This window comes from Stenella coeruleoalba, assembly GCF_951394435.1.
Source record: "Stenella coeruleoalba genome assembly, chromosome: 16".
NCBI lineage: Eukaryota > Metazoa > Chordata > Mammalia > Artiodactyla > Delphinidae > Stenella > Stenella coeruleoalba.
In genome coordinates this window covers 32959257-32985086 of record NC_137162.1, presented here as the reverse complement: position 1 = coordinate 32985086, position 25830 = coordinate 32959257, and the positions used below count along the sequence as shown (strand labels likewise).

The following is a 25830-nucleotide window of genomic DNA, read 5'->3' as shown; positions in this document are numbered from 1 at the left end:
ACATAATGCGCTCATACGCGATGTGTCCCATTTTAATGGTTTCCTATCTTAAGAGCATATTTTAAAATATTCAGATGTAAATTATTCACGTGGCACATGCACTTAGAACGTGGGCATTTAACTGAAGTTAATCATCAGCCTATTATTAACTTTCATTCAACCAGTCCTATTCTTTTGGATAAAGGAGAATATTAGTAACAGCTAGCAGGTCTGAATCATTTAAGCAGAGGCAGCTCTAAACAAGTTGGCCAGCCCCTCCAGCTATGCCCTCGAATCTTCCAACGGCTGTAACCCATGCATCTTGCTCTCTCATTTACATATATATGCACATATACACACACAGGCACACATATGTACTTGGAAGTATGTTTACGCAACACTGCCCACGGCTGCCTAATTCCCTGGACAACGCTCATAACAGCTCTCTTAGGTAGGTGACAATCTCACTGGACCTCAGTTTCCCACTCTGTATAACTAAGGTCCTTCACTAGAGCTAAAAGCTCTTCCAGCTCTGATATTTTATGCCTATGCTCCTTGCTGAGCGATTCCTTGGCAGAAGCATTGGAGACATGCTCTTATACATTATCTCATGGAATTCTTAGAATCTTCCAGGAAATCTTTTTGTTATTATCATTCCTATTTTAATGGAGGATGAAATAGATTTACCTCCTTGATGTATCATGTACATAATAAGCGGCAGCCACAAACTTAGAAACCAGATTCTCTATTCTATGTCTAATCAGTGCCATCTCTAAGGGACAGCCCAATGCTGGCTGCTCACTCTTCTTCATCCAGAGTAGCCCTTACTGAGGGGGTGTTTTATGGGAGAGCCCCCTAAATCATCCCCCACTCCATAGCTGCAAAGATCTGCTTCAGGCTGGAAGATAAAATGCAGACCACTTGTGGAACAATGACAATTCTGATGGCAGTTAAGATGTCACGGGTGACTAGAGAGAGTCTGAAGAAGTGTCATTAGAGCCAGGGGGCCCTGATGTGACTAGATGAGCAGTCTGGCTTGAAACAAGGGGAGATTTTCCCAGCAGGGTTACTCCTCCCTTTCAGCCATCTGCAGACCTGCCTCCCCACTATGCCCCACTCCTCATGTAGAGGCCATGCCTACTCTTCCATGAATGAAGCCTGCAGCGCTACAAGCCTGACGCATACATCTTTCAAGCTAGTTTAGACCCCTCATTTGACAACATAGAGAGGAGAAGTGATGTGCTCAAGGCCACACAGAGGATTTACGGCCAAGTGGGAATGAAGACCCAGGCTTTGCGATTCCCTCTGCAGCATGCTCCTTCCCTGGTCCCTAGAAGAGGTGAGAAGCCAGGGCAAGAAACCACTTCAGCAGCCCAGCAGCCTTGGCATCGACACATGTCCCTCCTGCCCAGTTATTTTACTCTTGTGGACCCCCAGCTGGATGTTGGGCAGCCTTAGCCTTGACCTCCACCTAATGTAGCTAGATCCTCATTCTGTGATCCTCTGCTTCTTCCTTTACTTCTCTGTTGCTGATCCCAGCACTTGAGCTCCATGCCAACCCTATCACACACTTCTCTGCCCCTTTTGAATTAAGTGCTGCTGGTCCTAGCTTTTCAACTAGGAACCCCCTAATAACCTTTCAGCCTTGGTGTTAATTTATTGCTTATGGAGAGGTGCGACCCACTCCTACAGACAGTTGAAAATAGGTAGTCAGAAGGAAGAACTGGAGCTCAGGGTCAGCAGACATTTTACAGATCTCGTCCTCTGGTCCCAGTGCAATATTAATTTTAAATTTATGAAAGCTTTAAAATAAAAAACTATCATCAACAGGAAATTTTAAGAATATTATTCTAAATATTTGTTGAAATCAAATATGCAATTTTAAGACATTACATTTAAAACTTACTGGATGCTTTACGTAGAGGTAAAGTCATATTTCTAAATATTGATACATTCATTTTAAATCAGAAAGAATAAAAACATATGAATTGAGCATGAAACAATACATATTCTAAGGACCTCAAGAGAAAATAAATAATAAACAGAAAAAAAATAAATTAGGAAGCAGTGGGAAAAAGTAAATCCAAGATTTCATTTTTGGAAAAAACCAATAAAATAGCAGACATTTGAAGGAAGTAATACGTACTCGCAAGTGGCGGGCCGGGGGAGGGCATTAATTATTCAACAACAGGCTTTGGCAAATTTGGGTAAATTCTAGGCAGGAATCAAGGCAATGTCTCACCTCACATCATAGATAAAAGTAAGTCCCAAATAAATTAGAGTCAAAAAAAAAAAAGCTTAAGGAGGGAGGTTTAGGTAATATTTCATTAATATCAAGGTAGGAAAAAACATTTTAAGAATTACAGCAAAGAAAGAATATATAATAGAAGTTGATATATTTTGTTAAAATGTAAAATGTCTGTATGTTAAAAATTATGATTCAAAAGGCAAATCATAATCAGTAGGGAAAAACTCAGCATCAAATAAGAAAGGAAAAGAATAGCTAATATCCTTAGTAAATAAAAGGCGCTTAGAAAGCAACAAAAATGGTCAAAGGACATGATTTCATAGAAAAAGAAACAAAAATGATAATACTAAATGTTGGTTAAGGATGTGGTAAAAACAGGCGTTTTTATATTCAGAATTGAACATGTAATTTGATACGAGTTAGTAATAAACTAGAGACATACAAACCATATACAATCCAATAATGTTACTTTTAAAAATCTATCCTAAGTCTATTCTAAGGAAAGAATTAGGAATATGGAAAAATACTTGCATGAGAGGGTGGTTATGGTAGTGTTTATAATAGTGAAAATTGGAATCAACAATAAAAAAGTTAAATCCCGATATCTCCATAATACAAAACTTACTCGTCTGTTAAAATTATATATTGAAAATGTATTGTCCTGAGAAATTATAAGTACATGAAAAGGAGGACACAGAACAATAAAATTATTATTCCAATTTTATAAATATATACATGTATGTATCATATATTTATTATATATACACATATTCACATCTTTAGGTAGTATGATTACAGTGATCTTTATTTTCTTCTTTAAGCTTTTCTTTATTTTCCAGAATTTCTACACTGAGCATGTAGCGTCCTTAAGCAGAATACACCGAACCGCATTCAGATTTTTAAAATTCTTGACTTGAAAAAAATACAAGTTGACATGACCTTAATGTGACTTTAAGACTGCTTATTTTGAGTAATTAATTCCTTTAAAAAAGGAATTATGACTTAATTAGATTTCTTAAAACTGCATAAGCTGAGTAGTGTTATTATGGTTGTCTACCAGAATGGGGATGTTGTATCACTATGTGATCCGGGTCCTATACTGAGAGACCACCCAGTGTGTGGAAAGGGCAGTAGACCAGGAGTCTTGGGCCTCATGACCTTGGTCAAAGCTTTTAACATTCCTCTAGGCCTCAGTTTCCTCCTGCCAAACAGCTATTAATACCTACTCTACCACTTTCACAGAGTTGGTTCAAAGACCAAATAAGATAATGCAGCAGGAGTCTATGAAATACAGGCTATCATGGAGGCAACAATCATCATTTAAAGAATGAGCTATTGCCTGCATGGTATTGACAGTTGATATGTACGGTCTTAAATGTCTTTCTTGATAAGGAAGTACACACTCCCTTGGTTGCAGAGGAAAAAACTCCTCCCCGCACCTCCTACACTCCGTTGTTTTCGTACTGCACTCATGAGACTGATGGCTAAGAGACCTAAGTGCACAGCCCTTGGGGGGAGGGTACAGAAAGGACAAGGTGCATCCCTGTGTCCACCTCCACCAAAATCCTAGGGAACAGTGCCTGCCTTTTTCCCTCCCTAAGAATAGAGGAAGTGGCAGAGACCTCAAATGTTCCCACAGGATCAGGGGCAGCGGGCAAACTCTACATTATCTCTGCACCAACCTACTGGATGGCGGCCGCTTGGCAAGTGTATGGATAGAGATCTCTGATTTGCAGCTCAGGGTAACCAGTTCATTCAGACAGTACACTTATCCCCACCCACCCATCCATGTGCTACTTTTGTGAGGGCAGTTGTCAAATCTGAGTCATATTATTGTGGACTCCTGCTGCCTGTAGTTATGGAGACGGGACAATCCACAGCACCTCTGTGTACCAGAGCAACTATTCCAGCCACACTTGCTGCAAGGAGCACAGGCCCCCTCGGTCACCACAGGTAAAGGAAGGCTATTGTGGCTGACAAGAAAGTTTACCATATGCAGCCCTGGCTGTGTGTAAGAGACACCTGGGGAGCTTTTAAATATCTCATGCCCAGGCCACACCCCAGGTATAGAATTTAACCAGAATCCCTGAGGGCGAGAACCCGGTACCAATATTCTTAAAGCTCCCCGGGTGATTCCAAGTGCAACTAAGCTTGAGAAGCACAGGTGTAGGATCTAACACAGATCTGGGCATCTCCCTGCTCCAGCCTTCACACACGCTGCCCTTTGTGGGGTCTCTTCTGCATTCCACTCTCTTCTGAGTGTGCCTTGCACAGTCTGCCTGCCATGGAGGTAACTCAACCCTAAGGCCTCTTTTCTCCTTCAGCTCCTCTGCTAGCTGGTTCCATCTGTTTGTGATTCCAAATCCCCAAGAAGGGATTCATCTTTCGCCCAACTCACCTTTTTGAACCAGACTAGTTGGGCCATGGGATGCTGACTGACCTCAGGATCAGCTACTCTGCATGAAGAACGGAGTCCTTCTTGGTCTCATAATTTATGAAAAGGGACAGAGGTCATGAGGTATAAAACCTGGCCACCCTGGTCTGCCCCAGATCTGTTTCGTGTGAAGAGGGGGTGGAGTGACACAGTTTCCCTTAACAGGGACGTTAGGATTCTTTAACACATCTGGCTCAATAACAAATCATGATACTGAAATCAAACATTTATAAAGGAACCCATACAAATTAAAGATTGGCATTTCACCCCCTTTATAGCACAGGACCTTTTTAAGTTTTTTTAAGTATGTATAGGATAATAAAATGGATAGCCTGCTCAACTATATTTAGAATGTATGTATAAATTAACAAATCTTTGTCCATGGAATCCTTGTCCAAAGAAAATTACAATTGAATTTAGAATCTAGATATTAGAATATCTAGATATTAGAATTAGAATCTAGATATTAGAATTTAGATATTCATTATTATCTTAGCCAGAGGGATTTGTTTTAGCTTTTATAAGAAAACTTTTTATTGAAATATAATTTACTTAAAGAAAAGTGTGCATATCCTAAGTGTACATCTTGATAGTTTAAATTAAGACTTAATTTTTTTGGAGCAGTTTTAGGTTCACAGCAGAATTGAAGAGAAGGCACAGAGATTTCCCATAGACCCACTACCGTGACACGTGCATAGCCTCCCCCATCACCAGCCTCCTCCACCAAGGTGGTATGTTTGTTACAACTGATGAACTTACTTGATCGCCCAGAGTCCATAGTCTACATTAGGGTTCAGTCTTGGTGCTGTACATCCTATGGCAAATGTACAGTGACATGTATCCATCATTATGGTAGCATACAGAGTATTTGCACTGCCCTAAAAATCCTCTATGCTCTGCCTATTCATCACTCCCACCCCTGCCATGATTTTTTATAAAGTTAACACCCTTGTAACCAGCACCCAGGTCAAGAAACCAAATATTATCATTACCCTAAAGACTCCCTTTGTGCCCCCTTCCCGTTACCACTCACCTTCGAGGGTAAACCCTATCTTGACTTCTGCCAGCATAGATTAGTTTTGCTGGGTTTTGTTCTTTATATAAGTGCAATCATGTAGGATGTATTTTATTGCATTCTGGCTTCTTTCCCTGGACTTACGTTTGTGAGACTCACCCATATTCTTGCGTGTTGTTGTAGTTTTAGCCAGAGGTTTTGATCCTTACGAGCTAGTTCAGCAAACACAATTCAGCCAGGAAATATGCTCAGGGCTGAGGACACAAAAGTCAATAAAGATAAGCCCGTGCTGTAAGGAACATTCAATCTAGTAATGTAGTAATGACCAGAATTTAATGTAAAGTAAATCCCTCTTTATTTAACAAATGTTTATTCAGTGTCCACTATGGGACAGGCACTATTACAGGTGCTAGGGATAAGCAATGAACAAGCAGATAAAAATTCTAGTGGAAACACTGTTTTAGTTCCCTGACATGTACGGGCTAATTCTGCCCACTAATATCTATATCCTACCCTGTTATGCATATGATTCAACGTAAGAAGAACTAGTGTTAGAAGCCATTTCTTCCAGTGACTTGGAGTGTGATTTTGAAGTCACTGGTCCAACCACGGGACAGTTTGCAAACCAGTGAGCATGGGAGGTATTTCTCTGTATCTATTTCTGCCTTATTTCATTCTCTCCATCCTTGATGCTGCTTATACAGAATGAAATGAACATCTGGAACCCAAGGAAGACTTTGGATGGTAGCTTACCTTGGAGTAAGGCTGAGTAATCCTCTTGTTTCCCAGAACCATGAAGTAAGAAGAGACAATTGCCAAAGTTGTGACTGAAATCATAAAACTTTGAATTTGTTTGAATAACTATGGGCATCTAATACGTATGACTATTCGATAGTGCTGACTCTTCAGAGTCTAGTGAATCACTTGAGTATAAAGCTATGTATGATGTTGGAAGGAGAAGGGATAGAAGAGAATCCAATATCATTCCAGGAATGATAGCTTAGGAAGAAATGCAAGAGATCATCTGGTTTTGTTTGTGTTTTCGCCCATTTTTACAGAAATTTTCAAGCATATATAAAAGTAGGGATAATAGTAAAATTTACTCCCATGGACCCAGCCTCCAATTTCAGAAATTACCACCTCATGCTCAGTTCATCTCTAACCCACTGCTACCCCCTCCTCTCAATATTCTGAAGGAATCCCAGATGTCAAATAAGTTATTCACAACTGTTTAGAAAGTGACATCTCCTAGTTTTAATCCCCTTAGTTAACAGGCTCAGAGAGGGTAAGTCACTAAGTTGGTTAGTGGCAGTTATTTTTAACCCCTACACCTCAAAAATAAAAGTCAAATAGTTTACTAACTGAGAATATTGGACTTTACATAGTACAATTAAACAGTACGTATGAGACATGAGGTGTCAAACTATGTCAAACTTCTGGTCTGTCCCATGACCACGGTCACATTTTAGACTCTAAGTACAAGTGAAATATGAGGTTCTCCTATATGAAAACCTTAACATGTAGACTAAATGTCACTTGAACTCATTATAAATTTGTCATCAGTACATGAAAAATTTATTTTCAGTCTTTATCAACACTTTATCTAATGAATTCCATAAATTAATACTCATTCTAAAAAAATAACTTTGTATTATTTGACCTATAATCACCTCTGTTAAGCCTCCCATTCAGAAAAAAAAATTCTTCGGGAAATTCAACAGGATGTGGGGATGGCTGGTTGATGTTCCTTTTCATCAGTTATTTTGAAACCAAATCCCTGTGGATTTTGAAATTGCAAATAAATTTGTCCAAGCAAAAGTATTCCTTTTCAACTATGTAGTAATAAAATGCGTCTGAGACTCTTCCTAAGCCTCATGGTTTCCCATCTTCAGCCTGTTCTATTTTCAAAGTAGGAGGTTAGTTGATTTTTATTAAGCCAGTGTCAGTGGCTTATCTACTATGAGATATCACAGCATAACTGGACACGGAGCTAGTTTTCTAGGTTTCCCAGGCTTGAAACCATGACACCAGCATTTGGCCTGGTCAGAATGTTCCAGAAGTTTCTAGAACAAGAGGGGGAGATTCTGCTAGTGTCTTTGCATGGAAACCTGCAACATGTTGATTTGGCTGTCGACTGCCATACTTGCCCTATTGTATCTCAAAATGTTACCCAGGGCATGTGACATCCATCCCTGTGAGGAGTGGGGCACAAGGCACCCCTCAATGAGCATTTGATGAGATAATTGACGGTTAAAAAAAAAAGCTGCAAAAATTACCTGAATAAATAACACTGTAGAAGGCAGACATCCAGACATTTTTCCATGCACAACTCCCACTCGTTTCTCTGAGAGATAAAAGCAGCAAAGATTGACAATCTGTCAGTTTAACCGTTTCATTGTGAACTTTTTCTGGGCAGGTTATTCACATCGAACTCATTTGATGTGATCAGTGATGATGCTTTTATTGGTCTCCCACATCTAGAGTATTTGTAAGTAAAATAACCTTTTTTTTTTTAACATAATGATTCAGTAAAAGGGCTCTGAGGTTCCTACAGCTGTCTGACCCAAAATATTATAACCTATTGCAGATTCATAGAAAACAACAACATCAAGTCCATTTCAAGACATACTTTCCGGGGACTAAAGTCTTTAATTCACCTGTAAGTATGAATGTTGCTATTACTTTTTAAACTTGCCAGTGGGCAATGCAACTTGATAACCTGTGGTTAAAGCACCCACTTTGTGGGTATCCATGAAAATTTAAGAAAGCCAAATGATTTCTCTACATGCACATTTGCCTTCTCTCCCTGCCATTAGCCAGTGTGTGTCCAGGAAACCAGTTACTATTAATACTAGCCCAAACCAGCAATAATTAGGAAAACAATCTACTCCAGGGAAATTGTGTGACTGAAATAACGTTTGTAATTATCTACATCATTACTCACTTCATGAATTGACTATATAGCTTAATTTGATATTCTCTGTTTCTCTTTTTCTGTACATTTACAGAATGTACATTTAAACATATACATTTAAACATATACTAGAACCACAGGCCACGTCTACGCAGCACCTGAACAACTTTTTAATAAGAAAAATATTTATTCAATGGATGATTAGAGCTACATCAGCTGTTCTTAACGGGACAATTTTACCTCCCAGGGAACATTCACCAATATCTAGAGACATGTTTGATTGTCACAAGTAGAGGATGCAACTGGGATTTAGTGGGTAGAGGGCAGCAATGCTGCTATATACATCGTGCAATGCACAGGACAGCCTGACAACAAAGAATTATCCAGCCTAAAATGGCACAGTCCTGAGGCTGGGAAATCCTGAGTGACAGGAACCAAGTAACTCTTTTCCCTTACCCTCCCCCACCCCCTACACACACACACACACACACACACACACACACACACACTCACAGACAGATGTACTTTTAAGGAAACTAGAAGGGCATGGGAAGAAATGGCACTAACATTTGTTAAGTGCCTACTACTATGTTGGCCAGTGTGCTTTATGTGAATTTTCATTTAATCCTCTCAACGATTCTGCCAGAGTCACACAACCCCCGTTCTAGAAATGAGGAAACAGAAGCCTGGAGGGGATACGTGACAAGTGAACTGAGTAGTTATGGAATTATGATAACATCAACTCAATAGCTGAACTGCTATGGCTACTCATCCATTCAGGGACTGTTTCTCAAGTGCCTAATATGTGTCTCTTTAGTGTTAGATAAAGATGCAAGTCATCTAAGCATCATAGTCATTCTGTCGATTTTAACCTGTTGCCTCACAGTACCTCATTTCCAGCTCTGCCCTCTGAACCTTTATTCTAGGGTGTCTACGTGGTCATCATGCTGCCTCTACTAGTCCTTGTCTCTACTGCTGTTTGGATTTGTAGCAACAGGGAACTGATGGCCAGATGTATTTTACGAAATCACTGCACCTTTCAAGGCTTCTGTATATAGTCATTATAAAATGATGAGGAAAATAATGTTTATAAAATAAACAGTTTGCAACACTGCTTTTCACATCAGTGTTACAATGTGCTGCAAACCTGGCTGTGTATGGTACGAATGCTATGCCATTTGATTACGGAGCCAAACACCACCAAGCCTAATCTTTCAGTAAAAATAAATAAAAGAAATGAAGAAATGGAAAGATAAATGGAAGTTCATGACTTCAACTTGAAATCTACTTGATTCACATAAATCCATCCAACATGGCCTGTGTCTAATGGCTCAGCATCACGAGGGGCTGAAGGAAGGATGTAAGACCCTGGTGTTCTCTCTGGGAACCTGGACATAGCCTTGCCGTGCCCCTTAGTTCAATCAAGTATATCTTCTCTCCAGCCTAAGGGCCTCCCTCACCTGGAGGGAAGAATGGAAAGAAGGGAAGGAGGGAGGCAGAAAGAGAGAGAAAGGAAGGAATGAGGGGGAAAGAGCGGAGGGGTGAGGAAGGGAGGAAAGTGGGGAAGAAAAAAATTTATACAACACCCTAGTGAAGAACATTCATTTTGTTTGACTAGAGCCTATCATGCCCATAAAATAAAATGGAAATATAAATTTGGGTCATTATGAGGCCCCTTCTTTAGAGGTATGAAGAATATAAGAAGAAGGCACTGGTATAGCATGTGCTTAATACCTAGAAATTTTCAAGCTCAAGGGAACACAAAAGGCAGGCTTCAAAGAGAGAGGCGTGACAATGAAAGAGTCAGAAATGAAAGGGAAGTCCCACCTGTCTGACAGGTGCTGGAGGTAGGAAGGAGGTTTTAGGAGGGAACAGGTTAAAGTCGATTGAATATGACCCTTAGATCTCTTGCATCTTTATCAAACACTTAGGTTGATTCGTGTGGCATTGCCAATATGAGACTCTTTTGGATCTGCAAAAATGGCATTGCCATATGGTTCATCCTAAATAGTCTCTAGGATGTGCCACACAAAAATGAATAAAATCCAGCTCCAACCTGGAAGAGCTCAGTCTAGCAAGAGGAATTACATGAACATGTATTTTCTCACTGAGTGCCTTGTCCCCAGGTCATGATCTCCTTTCTAATTATGCTGTTCCTCCAGGTGTAGTTCTCTGCTTCTTCCTTCTTTCCTTCCTTCTTTCCTTTTTTCTTTTCTCCTTTCCTTTTTTCCTTTCAAGAAGAGATGGGTAGGGAAGATTTGAAGCCCAAATGTCCCTCTGACGGCTCAGCACATCAAGTTCATTTTCCATTATTTACCACTTATAAATAAATCTGACATTTGTTTGAGCCATTAATTTTCTTTTTAAGATTTTAGAGGTGTTAGGTTTCAAAGTGCACTTTCCTCCACCTCAGACCAATTCTTCTTAATTAAAGGCAAACATTCAAGTAGCAAAGAATTATCACCTCACCCTCTAACCTACAGAAAGAGTTTACAAAGCTTTTTCATATTCTTGACCTCATTACACTCTCTTGATGACCTTATGAAAGATACAAGGCAGGCACTATCCCCATTGGCGAATGAGAACACGGAGGTACACCCTCAGTTTAAGCTGCTCCCCAGTTAGTAGCGGTAAAAGTTAGAAGTTTCCCGAAGTCTTTAATGAGACATCTAGTGCCCTCGCCACCATGTCAATTATAGCAGGACCGGGGAATTCCCTGGTGGCCCCGTAGTTAGGACTCCGGACCCTCACTGCTGAGGGCCTGGGTTCAATCCCTGGTTGGGGAACTAAGACCCCGCAATCCATGCAGTGGCCAAAAAAGAAAGGAAAAAGAGAAAAAAAATCATAGCAGGATCAGAAAGCTTTATGGAGCTGGCTGGATCCTTCCACAGGACATCATTTGAGGAGCAAATATGGCTGGGGAAGGAAGAGAAGATCCTGAAGAGAGGAGCCCTACCCTCGCTGTAGTCTCCAAATGCAAATAGTTGGGATTAGACATATACTTTTAGACCCAACTGGTTCCCACCCTGGCCTAACATTAAAGCTTCTCCAAGGGACTTGCCTGAGCATTGATATAAATTCAGTTCATTCCTAAAGAAGCAATGAACTTATCTCACCTTCTTATACATCTAACTCAGTAGACTTACCTTCTAAAGAGACATTAATAGACAACTTAAAACTTACTATATAGACTTCTCTCCCCCTCAAACCAACCCCCTCGCAAAAAAGAGAATTCCTTATATTTAAGTCCTTACAAATCCTGGGACCCTCTCTTGATTATTCTGAATGACTGTAATATTATATATGATTAACTTAAGTGTTTGAATAGCTTATATATTTCAGAAAGGTTTGACTTTTCCTGATGACCATGTATTACTTCTGAAATCAGGGAAAAACTGAATTAAAAAATCATTTATGACCAATGATCACAAAATCTCTAAACATTTTGTACTGGTTTCTGTTAACATCCATGAGGTTTTCGTAAAGGTTCCCTCGGGCGTCACATGAGTGTCCTCGTGGCTAAGGCCCAGTGGAGGCAGGATTCTTTGCATGCATGTATAAAGACATTTGGGGAAAATGTCATCCATGTCTACCTGCTGGGGAGCACCTACCGACTGCTCACCACTGCGGAGGTGCAAAAGATATATACAGCAGTCCCCAAGCTCAGGGTGCCTGTGTGTCTCCAGTTAGTCAGGCAGGATGTCCTCATTTCAGCCTTTACAATGACATGCATGTAAAGAGGGCAGTGCAATATACTGGCTGAGGGGGATCGCTGCCACCAGACTGCCTGGGTTCAAAGCACGGCTTTACCCGTTAATAGCTGTGGGACATCAGGCAGGTCACTAAGCTTCATGGTGCCTCCAATTTCTTATGTGTAATATGGAAGTGATAATAATCATCTGTAAAAATGGGGGTGGGGATAATAAAATACTTAGGAGTACCTAGATCCTAAGGTTGTCATGAGATTAGGTCAGTTAATCTATGCAAAGTGCCTAGGACAGAGTGTGCTATGCAGTAAACACCATCACGTAGGAATAAACTAAACCTCACTGCCTAACTTCCACTGGTCCTGGATCAGGACTCCGAATGCTGTAGTGTATTTATCCCCTTTAAACATTTTGTATGAAATTAAAATAACTGTACTTGAAGTACCGCAAATTCAGTGAGACACCAACTCAAGCTGAGAATCTGCACTGCAGGGAGCCTGGGAGCACCCCAGATGGCCGTGGGCGATGCTTTCTTAGCAGCAGACCCCAGTGGCACTGAAACAAACGTGCTGTCTGAGCCAGTCTGGTCTGCCTTAGAAAGAAGACTTTCCAGTAGGTTCCATACTCCATAATTAGAGGTTTTCTCAGGTAAACCATGAAAACACCAAAGTGGAGGGAATGGTCATCAGTTCCATTGGGTAGGAAAGCCTGCCTGCCACTGAGAATGCTTGACCCTTCTCAGCTAGTCTCAAGGCAGCTAGGTGCTCAGCTCAGCAGTTTCCCCGGTGTTTTAAAGGATGTTTCTTAGGTAGACTCTGAGTCAGGACCTAGAGAATGGAGCTTAGTGGCAGGCATACTTTGAAGAGCCCTCCTAGGGAATTCCCTGGTGGTCCAGTGGTTAGGACTCGGCGCTTTCACTGCTGGGGCCTGGGTTCGAATCCTGATCGGGGAACTAGAATCCTCATGGCTCAGCCAAATTAAAAAAAAAAAAGAAGAAGAGCCGTCCTATTGTTTAGGGCTTATTACACAGTGAGGGCTCAGAGGAGGGAGGGCACTTTGTGAGCATCGTGGAGGTGGGGCAGTGGTAATTCACAGGGCTTTGCAATTTCTCCCTAACTCGGTGTCTTGGTACAAGGGCCTAAGAGAAGCATTCTCTGCTCTTTTCTTTGTCTGGATGGATGGCCTTCTTCTTATCAACTCCAGCCTGCCCCATTCATTCATTCATGTAAAAGTAGCTGTTGAGGACTTATATTATGCCAGGCACTGGGGATACAGTGGTAAGAAAAACATCCTTCCAGTACTCACTACAAAGTCATCCTAGAAAAAAAGTAACATTGATGCATGTTTTCTCAAACCTCTCATTGGCCTGTTTTCACTCTCTCCCAATCAGTTCTACCCCTCATCAGTTACCCAGATACAGTGCATTCCTACCCCATAGTAAAACCTAAGGTGGTGATGCTCATTGAGTTTTTTTTAAAATTTTGGAATTCCTTTTTTTTAATCTTTTTTTTTTATAACCAAAAACCCCAAAAAGACAAAAAACAAAAAAACCCGCAGTTCACCCATTTCTCCCATCCCCTCAACCCCACCTCTGGCAACCACCAATTTGTTCTCTGTATCTATGAAGTTCACTGACTCTTAACACCTTGGGTATGTGAGGCTTAGAGCTCTGTTCTTTGGGCAGGAAGCGGGAACTCTCAGATTCACCTGCTGTTTAAAAGAACTGCCCAGGGCAGCAATAAAAACATGGTGCCTCTTCCTGTGTAACCCTAGTGGCTGCAGTAATTCAGGACTTGACTCTCATCATTTCACTCCCACTGTCCTATGACCCAGCCTCCTCCAAGCTCATGCCCTGCAGCCAGTTGCACTTCGTGCTGGTTTCCGGGGGAGGGACGTCCACTTAGGAGAAGTTAGCATGAGGACTTCAGGACACATTGTGCCAGCAACTATATTGAGACACATAACTTGAGAGTGATTCTAGACTGGTCCAAGACCCAAGAAATCTCTTCATTTAACCACCATTCAGTAAAAAGAACTATGGAGCTGTTCTCTGGAATAATCTTCTTTAGCAGCATTTTATTAATTCTGCATAGGCGGACAGTCACAGCAGTTCATTTGTATGGTCAGTTTTCTAAATGTTGTTTCTTGGGCAAAGACCACACAAAAGCCTTTCTCCTTCCTGTCCCCCCCCCCCCACCACTCCTCCCAGCTGCCCTTTATTGAGAGTAGTCCAACTACCATCCTGAGTTACCGCATTTACTTTTTCTAACACTCTTATGATATGAGGTATTATTACCTCCGCTTAAAAAATGAAAAAGCTGAGTCGCAGAGAAGGTACATAACCAAAGTCACACAGCCTGTAAATAGTGGAGCCGGGATTCAAACCAAGCTCAGAAAGAATGACTCCAAAGCTGTGCTCTTTGTCACAAAATGGACCATCACTGAGACTGGAAACTTCTGATTCAGTTCCCTTTCTTCTGTGTCGAGGTTCATTGAAAAAAAGCTTTCTAATCTAGTGGTAATTTCTAAAACGCAGAAAAACAACATAATTGACAAAAATAGATTTTAAAAGTTCTGAATGCTTGCACTTGAGAAATCTTGTATTAATTAAAGGAGGTGGAAAACATAGAAGACTTTTGAGAGTGTTTTAAATGGAATGTGAGAGAATTTTCAAGGGCTTTGGAGGCTGACAGCATAGACTCTTTTGTTTTAGTTTTGTTTTTTTTTGTTTTTTTTTGCGGTACGCGGGCCTCTCACTGTTGTGGCCTCTCCCGTTGCGGAGCACAGGCTCTGGACGCGCAGGCTCAGCAGCCATGGCTCACGGGCCCAGCCGCTCCGCGGCATGTGGGATCTTCCCGGACCGGGGCACGAACCCATGTCCCCTGCATCAGCAGGCGGACTCTCAACCACTGCGCCACCAGGGAGGCCCTTAGTTTTAAATTTTTATTGTGAAAATTAAAAATACTCCTAAGAAGAGTATATAACATGTACATGTATAATGCTGGTTAAAAATAGAAAATTACCAGTACCTAGTACCCTTCCCTGTCATACAGCATCTGTTCCTTGTTATGTGCACATTTCTGCAGTATGGACACATGTCCCTTTCCTTGATACTATCAGGACTGTTTCTTACTTATTACCCTTGATTAGCATCAGAATCATTTTAGCGGTAAGTGAAAGAACAAAAAGAGAAGGAGAAAACAATTCCTGTGATAATAGGGCAAGAATTGGAAGAAGGGAAAAGGAGATGATTAAAGAGGATGGATGGATGGATGGGTGAATAGATGGATATTTATAAGGAAGCTATTTTCTAAGGAGGAATGAATGAATGGAGCTAAAAGGGAAAAAATGTAGAAAAAGGAGGAAACAAAGAATGTGCTGGAAGGGGGATAGATCAGACAGGCCTCCAAATTTGAGAGCTGTTGGTACTAAGAGTTGGAGGTTGAGCTGCTCTCTATAGCAAGTGGGGCGGTGGGGGGAGGGAGGAGAAGGGCAGCCTGAGTGAGAGGAGAGAGAGCACATGGAGACCATGGACACGGGGAGGCATCCCTTAGATGGAATGCCTGAGTGTGTGATGCTCATACTCAGTGCTAAGTAGAAAGACCGATGCCCAGGCATCATTCTGTTACTCGTATTTTGGAGGGTTTGCTTGTTTGTTTAATACCATAATACATAAGGGGTCATAAAATGCATTTATTTCATTTATGACTACAGTTTACATCATTCTTTTTTTTTTTTCCAGGAGCCTTGCAAACAACAACCTCCAGACTCTCCCAAAAGACATTTTCAAAGGCCTGGATTCTTTAACAAATGTGTAAGAGGACCTAAGAAATCACTGATTAATTAATTAATTTGCAGACGTTAACAAAGAAGCCTGGTGTGGATTATTAAATTTTTTAATTGGCTTTAAATTAAATGAGAATTTTTAAATTGGCTTAAAATTTGAATTTAGTTGGACTAATGTTTGAGTCTCCTATGGTATTTACCACTATATTCTGAAAATATAGACCCAAGTTTGCCTTTGACAAAGTGTGTGCCTGTATGGCAGGGACTGATGACAAGGGACTTGGAGCGGTTAGGAAGAGGAGGGCTAGATAGAGATTTCAAGATGCCTTTTTTTTTCTCATGAGGTCCAGGAAATGGGGCTACAAAGAAAAAACATAAAGAAGTCTGGGAAACTGACAGAATAAAGATGAAAGTTTACACCCATGGGTTGGTCAGTCAAGAGAGAAATGGAGCAGGAAGTGGGGGAAGGGAAGAAAGTTTGCCTTTTCTCTCATTAGACTGAACAACAGCTCTAGGCTTAATCCCCAGGAATTTGGCTTAAGCCCCAGGAAGGGAATGAACTTAATTATTTTTGACCCTTTTTCAAACAAAAGAGCTTTCAAACTTTGACTTTTAAGCCTCAGAGTGAAAGATCTTTGTAAAGAATTTGTGTATTTTGTAGTAAGGAAAGCAAGTAATATATGCCTAACCCTTTCAAAAGCAATTTAGCTTCAATAAGTGCCTTCCAGAACATTGGAAAGGTATTTAAATGTCACAAGGTAGAAAACAGGAACAAACGAAAGATGTATGAAAACAAAGGAGTTCTTATTTTTCAGGTACTTTGCTATAGAATATATATTCAAAACAACTTTTCTCCAATAACAAAAATTTGAGTCAAGAATTTTCTCCTAAACCTAGGATTTAACTTCAAATCAGTAAGCTATGAAAAACTTCCTTTGTTCCTTGTAGTATTCCCCCCACCCCTCCTCCATGCCTATTACCCCAATTCCTGAAAGATGGTTTATTTCCAAGAGAGTGTCAGAATCAGGACACTTCCAAATAGTCTTGGACAGACCACAGTTATCCGCTCTGGTTTACAATAGCCCAGAAAAGTTGACACTCATTATTCTGGGTCAGAGTATTCTTGAGATATGAGGTGAGTCCTGAGAATGTCTTGGAAGTTAGATGATTCCCCACGGCAGCCTTGGGGATACAGCGTATTTGGGGACCCTCTGGCCCAACCTTGTGTCAGCCTATACCCCACAATAGCAAAAGAAAAAACACTTGAAATTGGCTCAGTCTCTCCAAGGAATCCCATAATGGGTTTGGCCTCTTGGGCCTACCTTGATAGGCCCAAACCAAGAATCATCTAAGAAGTGCAAGGATCCATGCCGACTTGCCTTTTAGTAGATTTCTTGGTTTCTTGAATTACGCCCTAAAACACATTTTTAAATGCTTCAACGTTTAAAAAGTATTCATATGCTGTGTGAAAAGTAGGTGGTACCTATCTTAGGAATTTTGTGTGACCAAGAATGGTTTTAGGGAAGAGATAGAGTTTTTGAACAGAAGCAGTGCAAATAAACAGAGAACTTGGCGAGCTGGGATCATATGTGGAAATTTAAACTATCTATGCTGTGCAGTTTATTATGGACATGAGCTATTATTGTATGTCTGCACTAGCTCGGCTGTGTCGACGTCATTTCCTATTAAAATTGAATTTGTAGACCATGGAATAGGATCAGGGTTAATTATGCCTGTGAGGAAGAAGAAAAGCAAATAGCTCACTCGATGTAATTAAATATGGTACAACAATCACTACATCTTTCTTTTAGACCTGTGCTGCCCAATATGGTAGCTACACATGTGATCACCAAACACTTGAAATGTGTTCCTAGTGTAAATAAGGAACTGAATTTTAAATTTTACATAATTAAAAAAATTGAATAAAAAACTAAATTTAAAAACTGATTCTCTGTTCAATCATTGGAAGACTTTTAGGTATGCTTGGAACAACTTGGGTGTATAAATCTGTTTTTTTCAACTGTAAATTTTGTTAACTCTAAATACAAATCAGGAATTTCTGCTGAAATTTTATTTTCCAAATTGAGATATACTGTAAGTATAAAATACACATCAGACTTCAAAGACTTAGTATACAAAGAGAATGTAAAATATCTCATTAGTAATTTCAATATTGACTATATGTGAAAATGATAAAATTCTGTATGTATTGGGTTACATAACATATGCTATGAAAATAATTTCACTTCTTTCTTTTTAGTTTTTTAATGTGTCTGTAGAAAACTTCTAACTACATATGTGGTTCACATTGTATTTCTATGGAGAGCACAGCTCTAGACTGAGCTACCTTTGAATCCAAGAGGGAATAAGTTATGAGGTTCCATTGACTAGGGTGGCCTGCAAGGGCACACTGTGGTCATTCTCTGAGCCCAAAGTGAATGGTCAGTCAGGTTGAAGGTAGATTATGAGACATTATATAAAGCCAGGTGAGGTCATTCTGCACATGTTCATTGCTAAAGTAAAAGTCATGCCTGGGAAGGAAGGGCCCTCGTATATCAAAAGCAGCTGAAGTTTGTCTTTCAGGGACCTGAGAGGTAATTCATTTAATTGTGACTGTAAACTGAAGTGGCTGGTGGAATGGCTAGGCCACACCAACGCAACTGTTGAAGACATCTACTGTGAAGGCCCTCCGGAATACAAGAAGCGCAAAATCAATAGTCTCTCCTCCAAGGATTTTGATTGCATCATTACAGGTAATGTATTCCAAATGATTCCACCTCATAAAATTAAAATAAGGGCTAATTTTTTACATATGCAGGAACTGATTCTTTAAATATATATATTAAAAACCAACTGAGCAATTTAAAAATATTATGAACCGTTAAAATTCACGTGTTTAAAAGCAAAGTAAAATTGTCATTTCACTGTTTCTCTAGAATAAATATATTTCTTGTGGACATTTGAGATCTAGCCAAGGAATGAGGCATCAGCACAGCTACTCATCATCATTTTCAATTTTTGCAGAGTTTGCAAAGTCTCAAGACCTGCCTTTTCAATCACTGTCTATAGACACTTTTTCTTACATGAACGATGAGTATGTAGTCATCGCTCAGCCTTTCACTGGAAAGTGCATTTTCCTTGAATGGGACCATGTAGAAAAGACCTTCCGGAATTATGACAACATTACAGGTACGAAAAGCCTGATCGTATTTTGAGTGGAAAGTTAAGCCACTTGGGCCAAGGGCAACAGGAAAAGATGAATGATATCAGGGAATTCTTTGGGCAGGTTGAGAATCATTTGAATCCCAAATCTACCATTTACTGAGTGCCTGGGATTGTTCCCTAAAGCTTAATTTCCTCACTTGTAAAATGGGAATAATAATACCTAACTTTCAGTGTTGTTATAAAACAATGAGAGCATATGTTCAAGAAACTTAGTATAGGACCTAGCTTAGTAAATATACAATAAAAGGTGGGTTATTTTTCTTCAATGAAAAAGTACTGGACTAAGAATTATGAGTTCTAATCTAGGTTCTGCCACAAGCTAACTGGTCAAGCCCCTCACCCTCACTGGGCCCCTCTTTTTAACTATAAAATAAGGAGGTTATTTTAGATCAATGAGTCTCAAACTTTACGGCAAAAGCATTACTTCTGCAAAATGTTCATGGGAAATCTCGTGAATTCCCCTCAGTTTCCCAATGGATTGCAGCAGGGCTTAGTGAAATCTAAACCTTACCTTTGTGTAAGGTTCTTCTTACATGTGTACAGTCTGTCAATTGCTTTGAATGAATCTTTAGATGAGCACTTAAATGAAAAATGAATCATATATTTGCAGACTTTCAGATGGCATCATCTAGTCTAGGATGATGAATATGTGTCATATATGCAGTCATTATCCCCTCCCTCACCCCAGACAGACATCGCTAATCTATCATGATGCTCTTTCTTGCAGAGGACAGAATCCTTCTTAACACAGTTCTCCAGGCAGTCACAATCAATCAATATTGGTATATGGTTGAAAACTAGTGGCCATCTCTGATCTAGTTCCAACCCTCATTGTACAGAAGAGAAAACTGAATCCCAGAGAAATGATTTTCCCAAGGTCACAGAATTACACAGCCTTGAAAAGGGTCACAACTAGAATAATTTTGCCTATGGATGGAGCCAATTAATAGAAAGAGTTGATCCGGAACTTATTACCTCAAAGCCCTTAGAGCTGCAGTCAGAAAAAGCCTGGGACCAGATTTGCCCGGCTCTCTTTGGATTTCCTAGAGCCAAGCTCCCTCTATGAGATGAGATCAGAATCTACTGATAAATGTTAAACTTTAACAAAGGATATTGAGCTAGGCTTCTGACAGACTCCCATGTAGTTTTCTGAGATTTCCCAAAGGAGAAATCTCATCAGCTTCGCCCATGACTGTACCCCTCTTTCACTTTTCTCAAGGATTTCTCTTCCTTCTTTTCTGCCACCAGTGACCTAAAGCTTCACAAGTGGCATCTCTCTCCTTTCTCAGGAGAGAGCAAGAAGAGTTTATACATTCTAGAGCAAGAAGCAGTTTATACATAGAGCAAACCAATTGCAGGTAGAACCGTGGGCTGCCCAGACTACCGCTCAAAACTTTGTGAGGTTTTTCTAGAACCTTGTGGAATGCTGGCCAAGCTGGAAGCCCTTGTACAGCTAACTGCCCACCCCAGGTTGGGTTAAAAGCGTAGAGACGCTGGTAGCCTTGGGTTTGAATCCCAACTCTGCCTTCTCCTAGCAGCACCGAACCTCTCTGAGCTTCTGTCTGCTCCTCTGCAAAAGGGAGGGTGATAATATTTATCTCTTAAGATTGTTGGGAAATTTAATGAGATGATTTGGCAAAGCATATAGTTGGTGCTCAATAAATGGCAGTTTCCAACTCATGATATGTCTGGGAAACAAATGCTTTCTTTCTGTAAGAAGCGAGAGGAGAGGGAGTTCCCTGGCGGTCCGGTGGTTAGGACTTGGTGCTGTCACTGCTGTGGCCACGGGTTCAATCCCTGGTTGGGGAACTGAGATCCACACATGGCTTGGCCAAAAAAAAAAAAAAAAAGTGAGAGGAGAAAACTCAGGCTGTAGCTATGTATCCTGAACGTCTAGTACACGTTGGATGTGACATGACAACTCAGTTATTGATAACAAGGCTCCATGAGGTACAAAGGCACAGAACTTCGGGATCCCACTGCCATTGGACCTGATTAGGAAATTGGCCTTTTGCCTAATCAACCAAGGAAATGATTTTGGTGGCAGTTGCATGGCTTCGGCGTGCATCTTAACAGGCTCCAAAAAAGGATGGCCATCCTCCTAATCTCTCATTTGTCTTTTCCAGGCACGTCCACTGTAGTGTGCAAGCCTATAGTCATTGAAACTCAGCTCTATGTTATTGTGGCCCAGCTGTTCGGCGGCTCTCACATCTATAAGAGAGACAGTTTTGCAAATAAATTCATAAAAATCCAGGATATTGAAATTCTCAAAATCCGAAAACCCAATGACATTGAAACATTCAAGATTGAAAACAACTGGTACTTTGTTGTTGCTGACAGTTCAAAAGCTGGTTTTACTACCATTTATAAATGGAACGGAAATGGATTCTACTCCCATCAATCTTTACATGCGTGGTACAGGGATACTGATGTGGAATATCTAGAAATAGCCAGAACACCTCAGACACTCAGAACGCCTCATTTAATCCTGTCCAGTAGTTCCCAGCGTCCTGTAATTTATCAGTGGAACAAAGCAATACAATTATTTACTAACCAAACTGACATCCCTAACATGGAAGATGTATATGCCGTTAAGCACTTCTCAGTGAAAGGTGACGTGTACATTTGCTTGACAAGATTCATTGGTGATTCCAAAGTAATGAAATGGGGAGGCTCCTCATTTCAGGATATTCAGAGGATGCCATCGCGAGGATCCATGGTGTTCCAGCCTCTTCAGATAAATAACTATCAATACGCAATTCTTGGAAGTGATTATTCCTTTACTCAAGTGTATAACTGGGATGCAGAGAAAGCCAAATTTGTAAAATTTCAGGAATTGAATGTTCAGGCACCAAGATCATTCACGCATGTGTCCATTAATAAGCGTAATTTTCTTTTTGCTTCCAGTTTTAAGGGAAACACACAGATTTACAAACATGTCATAGTTGACTTAAGCGCATGACACACGAAATCCTGTGGCTGCCATCAGAAACTTTCTGCAGTACATGATCCGGATGAACTCAATGCATGATGACTCTTCTTATCACACTTGCAAATGAATGCCTTTCAAACACTGAGGCTGCTAGAACCAAGCACTACCCGTAATCTCCACCCTTTCCTGTCCAGTCCAGTGGTGTGGGAAGTTACCTTTTATAAGACAAAATTGAATTGTGTAACTGTTCTTTGCAGTGAAGATGTGTAAATAAGCGTTTAATGGTATCTGTTACTCCAAAAAGAAATATGAATATGTACTTTTCCATTTATTTATTCATGTGTTCAGAAACAACTGCCAAATAAAATGTTTACATTTTCTTTCATATCCCAAAGGTGATTATTTACAGGAGTTATTTTATTCTTGGTGATGGTATGTTGAGGAAGGAATTTTATACAATAGGGTTATATCTGGATCAAGAATTTATGGTGTGCATAATGAGGGAAGATAAACACTGATACTGATTACTCATCATTTATTAATAGGACGATCAGTTGAGTTTGAACATTCAAAGGTGTTTCTAAAGGGCATGGCTTTGGGGAACATTTTGAGGTGAAATGGTGACAAATGGAAAGAAGGGTAGTGAAAGTTGCCTATTACAAGAAGGCTAATTTGACAGTTAGACCCATCTTTTTCTATCTGATAGCTCCAGCTAAAAACATCATTCAGACAACTTAGAGAAGAAGCCAAAGTCAAGATTTTGGATTTTTAAAGGCCTATTCCGGGGCTTTCTAAATGTTTGACTCTGGAATCATCTGACAGCTGACAGAGATTGTAACCTTACAGCACTTGTCTCAGATGTATCCCATATGAAGTCCTCTTAATATGATCAAGGATGCTTCACTTCTAGACACCAGTTCTGATACATTACTGACATACTGCAGAGTGCCTACGAGGCTCATATTTGATTTTCTAAATTCCTGCTCCTGGATCACATGGTATGTTAGCACTTGGCACAATGCCTGTGATAGAGCAGGCTCTTAAAAACTACTTTTGAAGATGCACATGTCCGCCTGTTATAAACTTAATAATAAACTTCATGAGGCCCTTTGATCTAATCAGTCATACTGATTTGAGTACCTATTAAGAACAGGGTATCATTCCTCTGGTTTGGGGAGGAAAACTGAGGAAAGAGGAGGGCATAGTCCTTGATCCGTGGGGCCTTAGAAGACTAATGGGGGGTTAGGACACAAAAAACTACAGTTAGCAGTGAGTGCCAAATTTCACCTGAACATTCTGATTTTAAGTATCGGGGGAGTATCCACAATGAGTTCCTGCAAGAAGTGGTCCTTGTTTGACCTTAAAGGGAAGACATGATTTCAAAAGGGGATCAGGGCAGAGAAGATATTCTTGGCATGATGTGGTTCTGTGTACTGCCTTCACAGAGGGGATCAGAGCTTCCTCCAACTCATTGTTCCCCAGAATCTTTTGCCAAATGACTAGGGGTGTGGGGGCAGGTGGGACAGACAGCAACTCCACTGGCAGCACATGCCTGGAGAACTTGAGGCATCAGAGGTACACATAATAGTTACATAGTCTCTGGGAAGCAACACCTTGGGGAGTTATGCATAGAAACCAGACTCCTTTACCACAGGGGGAAGATACTAACTCTGACATCAGGGTTATGGGGGGACAAGAAGAAGACTTACCCACTCCCAATCCTACACATAGGGAGACCTGGCCTTTGAATGTCTGACTTTCTTTGCTCCCTTGTCCTATAAGCAGCACATATGTGTTGGAGAACACCTGCTTGGTACAGACTGGGTTTAAGTCCAGCCCTGCAATGTCCTGATTTTGTCCACAGGCAAGTGACATGACCTCTCTGAGCCTCAGTGTCTTCATCTGTAAAGGTACAATGATGCCTACTCAAAGGACAACAGAAGGATTAAATGAAACAATGCACACATGGTGGATTGAATTTTACAAATATGGCCACAACAATATCTCCCAGCCTACTTGCTCTATGAGAACTTCCCCCAACCCCATCAAGAGGTGATGCCTAATTCCCCTATCCTTCAATCTGGATGGCCTTGTAACCAACAGAATGTGGTGGAAATGATGCAGTTTGACTTTTGAAGCTAAGTCATAAAAACAATGAAGCTTCTGCCTTGTGAAATTGGGACAATCCCTTTGGGAGGCCTGAGCTGCTGCATAGAAAGTCCTATTAGCCTGAGGCTACCATTCTGAGGAAGCCCAAGCTTTGGTCAACAGCCCCAGATAAGGTCGCAGCCAACAGCCACATCGACCACCAGTCCTGTGAGTGAAAGTGGCTCCAGGTGATTTCAGCCCCCAGCTCTCAAGTCACCACAGCCCATCAAATCTTCCCAAGTGAGGATCCGGAAATCATGGAGCAGAGACAAGCCATCCCTATGATGCCCTGTCCAAATTCCTGACCCACAGAATCTAAGAGCATAATAAAATGGTTGTTTTAAAAGGCCAAGTTTTGGGGTGATTTGTTATCCTGCAGCAGTAATCATGCAAAGAATAGCATGGGAAGTGCTTAACACAGAATGGCACAAGTTAGCACTCACCAAGTGCTAGCTATTACTAATGGGCTCCACACTCAGAATATTGTATGCTTTGGGGTCATGCTCTACCTTACTGTTGTAATATAATTCACCAACATTTCTTTTTTTTTTTTTTAATTTATTTTTGGTTGCATTGGGTCTTCATTGCTGTGCTCGGGCTTTCTCTAGTTGCGGCGCACGGGGGCTACTCTTCCTTGCGGTGCAGGGGCTTCTCATTGCGGTGGCTTCACGTTTTGGAGCACCGGCTCTAGGTGCGTGGGCTTCAGTAGTTGCGGCACGTGGGCTCGGTAGTTGTGGCTCGCAGGCTCTAGAGCACAGGCTCAGTAGTTGTGGCGCACAGGCTTAGTTGCTCTGCGGCATGTGGGATCTTCCCGGCCCAGGGCTCGAATCCGTGTCCCCTGCATTGGCAGGCGGATTCTTAACCACTGTGCCACCAGGGAAGTACCTGTCATTTCATTTTTAAAGGCTATCTCCTGTTTTCAGTATGTTCCGACTCTGTGCCAGGTACTCTGCTGACTTCAGGGCTGCAGAGATAGTGGATCTAGACTCTGCCCTGTTTGTTTTCATAGAAGCACTGGCTGTTTAAGTTAGCAAACCAACTGTCTAATTTACCTCGAAGCTGAGACCCAGAGATGTGAAGCAAGCTAGGTGAGGTAAGCTACGGTCCAGGCCTCCTGACACTTGGCCCAGTCCCTTCTCCATCACATGGTGCTACCTTTCAAAACCCTCCCATTGGAACCTGGGACAGCAGATGGGGAGAGAGGTGAGGAGTGAAGAGGCTGACCGAGAAAATAAATTCGAGAAAGACTGAGAAGGAGGACATATGGTAGGGTCCACTTTTACAGGAATTGACCGGTGTTTTCTGAGAGTTGCCCTCTCTCCCTGTAACCCTCATCTACTCTATACTATGCAACTCTGCCCGCTCTCCAGCCATAAATGATTGGACCTGGAGTGAACTCTCAATCTAGGTGCTCAATCCAGAAGCTGGGCTAGGCTCACCCT

The 25830-nt window shown here is 41.0% G+C and overlaps 2 protein-coding genes across 10 annotated transcripts in view; one reads left to right on the top strand and one right to left on the bottom strand.

Moving 5' to 3' along the window:
• Positions 1 to 22887, top strand: part of LGI1 (leucine rich glioma inactivated 1) — a 33469-nt gene extending 10582 nt beyond the window's left edge. The window contains exons 3-8 of one of the 2 annotated variants that reach the window (XM_079900347.1): positions 8093 to 8164; positions 8264 to 8335; positions 16040 to 16111; positions 18667 to 18836; positions 19108 to 19272; positions 21435 to 22887. In XM_079900347.1, the coding sequence (XP_079756473.1) occupies positions 8093 to 8164; positions 8264 to 8335; positions 16040 to 16111; positions 18667 to 18836; positions 19108 to 19272; positions 21435 to 22270 (1387 nt within the window). In that variant the 3' untranslated portion in view covers positions 22271 to 22887. Of the gene's footprint in view, positions 1 to 8092; positions 8165 to 8230; positions 8336 to 16039; positions 16112 to 18666; positions 18837 to 19107; positions 19273 to 21434 lie in introns of both variants that reach the window. The other variant, XM_079900348.1, reaches the window with a different exon arrangement.
• LOC307175336 (uncharacterized protein) overlaps positions 1 to 25830 on the bottom strand; it is a 187536-nt gene that overhangs the window by 10506 nt on the left and 151200 nt on the right. For 4 of the 8 annotated variants that reach the window (XM_079900345.1, XM_079900344.1, XM_079900343.1 and 1 more), the window contains exons 3-4: positions 7953 to 8020; positions 5421 to 5930 (exon numbers count right to left, since the gene is read on the bottom strand). In XM_079900345.1, coding sequence (XP_079756471.1) covers positions 5421 to 5509 — 89 coding nt within the window. In that variant the 5' untranslated portion in view covers positions 5510 to 5930; positions 7953 to 8020. Of the gene's footprint in view, positions 1 to 5420; positions 5931 to 6429; positions 6504 to 7952; positions 8021 to 25830 lie in introns of all 8 variants that reach the window. The other 4 variants (XR_013824313.1, XR_013824314.1, XR_013824315.1 and 1 more) reach the window with 4 other exon arrangements.